The following is a 9003-nucleotide window of genomic DNA, read 5'->3' as shown; positions in this document are numbered from 1 at the left end:
GCATCTCAGTGCAAGAGGCGTTACTGCAGTCCCTGGTTTGAATCCAGTCTGCATCAGTCTGCATCATCCGGCTGTGATTGGGAATCCCATAGGGCGGCGCACAATTGGCCCAGCGTCGTCCGGGTTTGGCTGGGGTAGGCCATCATTGTAAATAATAATTTGTTCTTAACTGACTTGCCTAGTTAAATAAAGGTAAAAAAACAGCTCTTGTCTCATCTTTGAGCAGCTCAAACAGATCCATTACTATGGATACTCACAGACACAGAGGAGCATATGTGGCAGCTTAGGCAAAAATGATAAAGAAGGTGAGGCAGCCAAGGCAACTACTGACCACTACTACTGAACCACAACTACTGACCACAACCACACAATTACTGACCACAACTACTGAGTACAACCACAAAACTAATGCCCACAAAAGCGTGCATACAACTGAGACCCAAACTGGCCATTGTTTTATTTGAAAAGATATGGAGCTTTATAATGTCCACTTAAGTACCTAGAATGCTGTATACTGTACAGTGCCTTGTAAAAGTATTCATCCCCCTTGGCGTTTTTCCTATTTTGTGGCATTACAACCTGTAATTTAAAATATATTTTTATTTTAATTTCATGTAATGGACATACACAAACTAGTCCAAATTGGTGAAGTGAAATGAAAAAAATTACTTGTTTCAAGAAATGAAAAATAAAAAAGCTGAAAAGTGGTGTGTGCATCTGTATTCACCCCCTTGGCTATGAAGCCCGTTAATAAGATCTGGTGCAACCAGTTACCTTCAGAAGTCAGATTAATTAGTTATTAAATAAAGTCCACCTGTGTGCAATCTAAGTGTCACATGATCTGTCACATGATCTCAGTATATATACACCTGTTCTGAAAGGCCCCAGAATCTGCAACACCTCTAAGCAAAGGGCATCACCAAGCAATCGGCACCATGAAGACCAAGAAGCTCCCCAAACAGGTCAGGGACAACGTTGTGGAGAAATACAGATAAGGTTGGGCTATAAAAAAAATATCTGAAACTTTGAACATCCCACGGAGCACCATTAAATCAATTATTTTAAAAAATGGAAAGAATATGGCACCACAGCAAACCTGCCAAGAGAGGGCCATCCACCAAAACTCATGGACCAGGCAAGGAGGGCATTAATCGGAGAGGCAACAAAGAGACCAAAGATAAACCTGAAGGAGCTGCAAAGCTCCACAGAGGAGATTGGAGTATCTGTCCATAGGACCACTTTAAGCCGTACACTCCACAGAGCTGGGCTTTACGGAAGAGTTGCTAGAAAAAAGCCTTTGCTTAACTTCTTATGGCTGGGGGCGCTATTTTCATGTTCGGATGAAAAGCGTGCCCAGAGTAAACTGCCTGCTACTCAGGCCCAGAAGCTAAGATATGCATATTATTAGTAGATTCGGATAGAAACCACTCCGAAGTTTCTGAAACTGTTTGAATGATGTCTGTGAGTATAACAGAACTCATATGGCAGGCAAAAACCTGAGAAAAAAATCCAACCAGGAAGTGGGAAATCTGAGGTTTGTAGATTTTCAAGTATATGCCTATCCAAGATAGTGTAAATTTGGTTCCACTTCCTGGTTGGATTCCTAATGCTTCCACTAGATGTCAACAGTCTTTAGAACCTTGTTTCAGGCTTCTACTGTGAAGGGGGAATAAGAGCTGTTTGACTAAGGGGTCTGGCAGAATGCCATGAGCTAAGTCACAAGTGCGGTCGTGAGAGCGAGCTGCGTTCCCTTTCATTTCTAAAGACAAAGGAATTGTCCGGTTGAAACATTATTGAAGATTTATGATAAAAACATCCTAAAGATTGATTCTATACATCGTTTGACGTGTTTCTACGAACTGTAATGGAACTGTTTTGACTTTTCGTCTGGACTAAGTGCCTGCGCCTTGTGAATTTGGATTTGTGAACTAAATGTGTGAACAAAAAGGAGTGATTTGGACATAAATGATGGACTTTATCGAACAAAACAAACATTTATTGTGGAACTGGGATTCCCCGGAGTGCATTCCGATGAAGATCATCAAAGGTAAGTGAATATTTATAATGCTATTTCTGACTTCTGTTGACTCCACAATATGGCGGGTATCTGTCTGGCTTGTTTTGGTGGCTGAGCACTGTACGCAGATTATTCCATGGTGTGCTTTAGCTGTAAAGCTTTTTTTGAAATCTGACACAGTGGTTGCATTAAGGAGAAGTATATCTTTAACTCCATGCATAACACTTGTATTTTCATCAACATTTATGATGAGTATTTTTGTAAATTGATGTGGCTCTGCAAAATCACTGGATGTTTTGGAAGCAAAACATGACTGAAAACGCGCCAATGTAAACTGAGATTTTTGGATATATATATATATGAACTTTATCGAACAAAACATACATGTATTGTGTAACATGAAGACCTATGAGTGCCATCTGATGAAGATCATCAAAGGTTAGTGATTAATTTGAAATCTATTTCTGTTTTTTGTGACTCCTCTCTTTGGCTGGAAAAATGGCTGTTTTTGTGACTAGGCACTGACCTAACATGATCGCATGGTATGCTTTTGTCGTAAAGCCTTTTTGGAAATCGGACACTTAAAATGGTGTATAATACTAGTATGTTTGAGGAATTTTAATTATGAGATTTCTGTTTGAATTTGGTGCCCTGCACGTTCACTGGCTGTTGTCAAATCGATCCCGTTAATGGGATTTCGGCCGTAAGAAGTTTAAAAGAAAAAAATAAGCAAACACTTTTGGTATTTGCCAAAATAAATGTGGGAGACTCAGCAAACATATGGAAGAAAATACTCTGGTCAGTCGAGACTAAAATGTTGCTTTTTGGCCATCAAGGAAAATGCTATGTCTGGCACAAACCCAACTCTTCTCACCCCGAGAACACCATCCCCACAGTGAAGCATGGTGGTGGCACAGCATGCTGTGGGGATGTTTTTCATCGGCAGGGACTGGGAAACTGGTCAGAAATGAAGAAATTATGGATGGCGCTAAATACAGGGAAATTCTTGAGAGAAACCTGTTTCAGTCTTCCAGAGACTTGAGACTGGGACTGAGGTTCACATTCCAGCAGGACAATGACCCTAAGCATACTGTTAAACCAACCCTCGAGCGGTTTACGGGGAAACATTTAAATATCTTGGAATGGCCTAGTCAAAGCCCAGACCTCAATCCAATTGAGAATCTGTAGTATGATTTAAAGATTGCTGTACACCAGCGGAACCCATCCAACTTCAAGGAGCTGAAGAATGGACAAAAGTTCCGGTGGCTAGATAGCCAAGCTTATAGAGATATACCCCAAGAGACTTGCAGCTGTAATTGCTGCAAAAGGTAGCTCTATAAAGTATTGACTTTGGTGAGGGGGTGAATAGTTATGCATGCTCAAGTTCTGTTTTTTTATATTTCTTGTTTGTTTCAAAATAGAAAAAAAAATATTTTGCATCTTCAAAGTGGTAGCCATGAGTGTAGGCATGAGGTATCTCTGGCTCTTCCTTTCCTGTGGCGGTCCTCATGAGAGCCAGTTTCATCATAGTGCTTGATGGTTGTTGCGACTGCACTTGAATAACTTTTAAAGTTTGTAATATTATAGATTGACCTACCTTCATGTCTTAAAGTAATGATAAACTGTAATTTTTCTTTGCTTATTTGAGCTGTTCGATTGTCTCAAACGGGTTAAGGAAAGAAATTCCACAAGTTAACTTTTAACAAGTCACACCTGATAATTGAAATGCATTCCAGGTGACTACCTCATGAAGCTGGTTGAGAGAATGCCAAGAGTGTGCAAAGCTGTCATCAAGGCAAAGGGTGGCTACTTTGAAGAATCTAAAATATATTTAGATTTGGTAAAACTTTTTTGGTTACTACATGATTCCATATGTGTTATTTCATAGTTTTGATGTCTTCACTATTATTCTATAATGTAGAAGAGAAAATAAATACCCTTGAATGAGTAGGTGTGCTCATACTTTTGACTGGTACTGTGTGTATATTTAACAAAACAAGTCGAGCTCTGCCCCACCTGCCCTGAACGACGGGTTGCACTGGCTGTAGCTTAAGATTTCCCTTCACTGGAACTAAAGGGCTGAAACCGAACCATGAAAAACAGTCCCAGACCATTATACCTCCTCCATCAAACTTTACAGTTGACACTATGCATTCGGGCAAGTAACGTTTTCCTGGCATCCTCCAACCCAGATTGGTCTGTCGGACTGCCAGATGGTGACGCTTGATTCATTACTCCAGAGAACATGTTTTCCACTGCCCCAGAGTCCAATGGCGAGCTTTACACCACTCCAACCGATGCTTGGCATTGCGCATGGTGATTATTAGACTTGCTCAGCCATGGAAACACATTTCATGAAGCTTCCAATGAACAGTTCTTGTGCTGATGTTGCTTCCAGAGGCAGTTTTGAACTCGGTTGTGAGTGTCGTAACCGAGGACAGAAGATTTTTACGCACCATGTGCTTCAGCTCTCGTTATGTGAGTTTGTGTGGCCTCCCACTTCGTGGCTGAGCTGTTGTTGCTCCTAGATGTTTCCACTTCACAAAATGTTTCTACTTCACAGTAAGAGCACTTACAGCTGACCAGGGCAGCTCTAGCAGGGCAGAAATTTTACGAACTTACTTGTTGGAAAGGTGGCATCCTTTGACGGTGCCACGTTGAAAGTCACTGAGCTCTTCAGTAAGGCCACACAGCCATGTAATCTATGGAGATTGCATGGCTGTGTGCTCGATTTTATACACCTGTCAGCAACAGGTGTGACTGAAATAGCCGAATCCACTATTTTAAAGGGGTGTCCACATACCTTTGTATACATAGTGTGTATAACTGATTGTTCAATGATATCTATAAAATGTCCTTGTCAGGAATACATGCAGACTACAGTATGTCCATTAATGGAATAGGTTCCATTGATGCTGTCAGAATAACCACTTCAGAAGTAGAGACAAAAACCCTTGAGCCAAGTGGATGAGGTGGAACAGCTGCTATTGGGTATTTATATATCACCACCCCTTTTTTAAACTACTGGTAATTGAATTAGAGAGATAGTACACCCTATCATGTGGCATGAAGAGTACTGCAGTTGGGGAAAGGGCTCCACCTAGTGGAGACTTCATGTAAAGGCGTGGTTCCTTTGACCTTGTTTTCATGGTGCACCTTTGTGTTGTAACAAAAGAAGATGTGGATACTGCAGAATATAGAACTCCGGTGCTTCTCTGGAACAGACTGTTTATATCATTTTTGTTTCTCTACAGCATTTTTGCTTATCAGAACTGTGCTGATGCATACCACTGTAGCTGTACACAGATTCAACCACATGTCACTTACTGAACACTATTTTTATGGTGTCAATTAATTTATTTAGGGAGAGGGGCAACTTCAGGCAGACATTATGTTACAGTCATTAAGAAATAACATCCTCTAGCAGTCATACATTTACCTTGGGTACCTTACTAATCCCCACTGCTGCCTATGGCTATATCCTTAATACACTTACCCTGTCATTTCTCTCCACGCATGACATTATTTTTTAAAACTTGCAATAAATACTCTCCCCTATCATTCTATCATCATGTACTACAATATAAATATACCAGTATCGTTGCGGTTACAGGCATACTGTATTATACAGTCAAATAATAAGTGTTTGCAGTTGCTAGTTACCTCTGATCTGTAGTCACACATGACAACAGAATGTTCATACAGTAGCTACGTGTGGCTAACATGAATTACGAGCATCTCTACCGACTTCATACAGACATCTGTGAGGACATGGTCCCTCAGTGGTCGAGGTGCATAGACACATCCCTCAGTGGTCCCTTCAACCTTGGGAATGCAGCAGTCATGTTCATGTTGTGGTCAACCTGCTACCAAGTCAGCAAAGATTTGTCCCCCAATATGGCTTTAAAGTCTGTTTTTGCCTTTATCTAACATGGCGCTCCTGTATTTTTTTGTTGTCAGAATATTCATTTAATGGCAATATGTAACTATAAAGTGAAAATATGAAGAGGATCTATCGCAGATTCGTCATCAATAATAGGATGAATAATGTATGGGATGAATAGTACTAGACAATCTGTTTGAATCGGCTTGGTTACCACTCTATTGCCTCATCTCTTTCCCCATCCTCAGATAGGACCACTGCAGAGACTACAGACTACACATGCTCAACCCAGCGATGCACCTGCAATACCCCTGCTATGCAACTACAGTCCTCACAAGTCCTCATATTCAAGGGCCTTCAAGTCTCAAGACATGCCATTTCGTGTCTTGAGGACAGAGCCTGCTTGAAGTTAAAGGGAAACAATGGTTTCACTCCCCACACAACTGATTCTGTCAGCTTGAGTAAATTCTATGCAGAGCTATCTACCACAGTTGGTCTTGGTGCTTTGGCTGAATGGGGACATACTGAGGTTCTGTTGCTGAAGGAGGTGAAGGTCTTTGGAACGTGGAGAAGGGATGAAGAGGTGCAGCCAGGTCGGGTGGTGCTGGGTATATTTTTGGCAGTGTTCAGGGCTTGGTGACCCGCTTTCAGGGTGAGGGACACAGTGTGACAGAGGTTGCCTTCCGATTCCTTACCCTTCTCCCAGAAGTGAGCACTAGCTCACTCACTGGACCCGCATGGACTAGACAGAGGGAGTTTCCACCCGGGTGCACACTTCGGGAAGAAGGGAAGGGAGTCGGCCACCAATGGTCTCTCTCCCTGAGTGTGCAGGAGGTCAGAGTGGGGAGATCAGGAGTCAGCCAGGTCGAAGGTCACAGTTTGTTGGCGTTGTTCCGCAGGTTGTTGAGCTCCAGCTCCAGCTGTTGGAGTCTAACGTCTTTCTGCACCAGCTCCTCTCTCAACCTCTTTAGCTCATCTTGCTGCCTGTAGAACATCCGCATGAGCTGGGAGAGAGGAATGACACACACACACACACACACACACACACACACACACACACACACACTGAAGGTCAGAGTAAAGGCATAGTGCAGATGCATTGGCAAGACAGTGCCTGTGGTTGTGCAGTGTGCTATCTCTTCTATGTTGTTCAAGACGTGGTAATGCTTCTGAGAGTGAGTAGGGACATACCGCTGTCATATACACAACAACACATCAATTGGTTTCACCTCGTTCTCTGTCTTGGGTGGAATACTCTCCAGCAGGCCATTCATCACCATGGTCTTCCTCTCCCTCACAGGGGCCTTGAAGGCCTTCTGGCAGGGCCGCTTGTATCCAGCCTTTAGGGACATCAACACTGGCTCTACACACACACACACACACACACACACACACACACACACACACACACACACACACACACACACACACACACACACACACACCCACCCACACTTGGATGATGCTCACCAGGTCTGCATAATTGTATGTTTGTATCAGTATTCATAAACATTAGTTACATGTGAATGCCATTTTGCAGTATTGCACTACTCACCTCTGTCCATCCCACTCAGCCACTCATCTGCAGTGAGGGCTGGTTCTGTGCCTGCTGTCATAGGGTAGATGTCCTCCTGGTATGTCTCGGACTGCAAAACCACAAGACAAAGTGAATCATTCCTATAGCACCCAAAGCAGAAAATGAATGCTGCTGCATTGCCGTGTGCTAGTCTAGAAAGCACCTAGGTGGTATGATAAGTGAGACTAGCTAACTGCTAGACCAGAAGAGGTACGCAAGAATTTCCTGCCTAATTATCACTTGAAAATGTTTACATTTTTAGTAGGCTAAATTACACATGATTCCAGAGTGATCTGATCTTGCAATTTGTAATCTATGGCATTTCAGATTGAAATATGATCATTTATCACCAAGTAGTTTGGATGTAGTGAACTACTACTTAAAAGTAACCTTCAGTTAAGTAAACTATATTTTTCCTAAGGCTAGAGTAGCTAAAGTTATTCCATTGTGAAGTGATTGGTAGCTTCAGAGTAGCTTCCCCAACACTGCACTCCATTCACCCTTCGTGGGACTATCATGGAGATGGGCTCGATGAGGCCCCTCAGAGTCACCAGCTTGTAGAAGCGGAACACCTCGCAGGCCGCCACGTCCAGCCCATGTTTTGGCATAACTCCTGTGAGGGTGGACAAAGAGAGGGGAAAGGGGGTCTTGAAGTTAAAATGGACACCTTACATACCATGCCAATCTAGGGGCTTCTACTGTCAGGAGCAGTGTTCAGACTGAGCATGGACAGAAACGGAATGTCTGGAACAGTCACAATTCTCTATTTCAGTTGGAGATGAGAGGCGAGTCTGGTCTATCTGCAATGTTCTGAGTGCTGCGAATGTCCCTCTTGTTAGGATTCCTGATTGTGCTGTGGGTTCACTGAGGGCTGAATTTGAGATCACATCCTCTAAAATCATGCATTGATGTCAATTGGAATTTTGAGTTCTGAGCGCAGATCTCAAGTTTTATGATTCAGGACCAATAGAAAAAAAACGCAACCTTGTACCCTGTCATGTATCTGAAATGTTGTTCCAAGAGTTAGAAAAGTATGATTTTCACTCATTGATTAACCTCAATTTACAGGCTTCCTCACTGATGAACGAGACCTGGAAGGATGGCATTGCGATTTGTGAGACGACTTAGTATTCATCGATTGATGTGACTGACTTACCCAGGCCTTTCTGTGGAGCCGGGGACCTGAACTCCATTAGGTACTGCAGGTAGGGCTTCTCTGTGCCGACCTCATAGTATCTGATGTTACCGTCTCCCTGTGAACCATACACAGACACCTGAGATCACACAGCAGATAGCAGTAACGTTGAGGTTCCCATGGTAACACACTCTCTTTTACACACGTGCACACGCACATTCATATATTTCACACACACACCACACAAAATGCATTTTCGCAATTTATAAGCCAATGAGGAAGCGCACATCTCGCATAGGGGTTCCATTTCAAGTCAGTCAGTTCAAAAAGTGAAATTAAATCCCATTTAAATTCAAGAGAGAAATTCACATTAAAACATAAAAATGTAATTC

The 9003-nt window shown here is 42.6% G+C and overlaps 1 protein-coding gene across 3 annotated transcripts in view; it reads right to left on the bottom strand.

Moving 5' to 3' along the window:
- Window positions 1–5353: 5353 nt before the first annotated feature.
- Window positions 5354–9003, bottom strand: part of coro2bb (coronin, actin binding protein, 2Bb) — a 57485-nt gene continuing 53835 nt past the window's right edge. For all 3 annotated transcript variants that reach the window (XM_055934829.1, XM_055934831.1, XM_055934830.1), the window contains 5 exons: window positions 8633–8729; window positions 7977–8089; window positions 7456–7546; window positions 7130–7263; window positions 5354–6904 (listed from right to left, as the gene is read on the bottom strand). In XM_055934829.1, the coding sequence (XP_055790804.1) occupies window positions 6773–6904; window positions 7130–7263; window positions 7456–7546; window positions 7977–8089; window positions 8633–8729 (567 nt within the window). In that variant the 3' untranslated portion in view covers window positions 5354–6772. The remainder of the gene's footprint in view (window positions 6905–7129; window positions 7264–7455; window positions 7547–7976; window positions 8090–8632; window positions 8730–9003) is intronic.

Source organism: Salvelinus fontinalis, chromosome 9, assembly GCF_029448725.1.
Source record: "Salvelinus fontinalis isolate EN_2023a chromosome 9, ASM2944872v1, whole genome shotgun sequence".
NCBI lineage: Eukaryota > Metazoa > Chordata > Actinopteri > Salmoniformes > Salmonidae > Salvelinus > Salvelinus fontinalis.
This window is presented reverse-complemented; position numbering and strand designations above follow the sequence as displayed.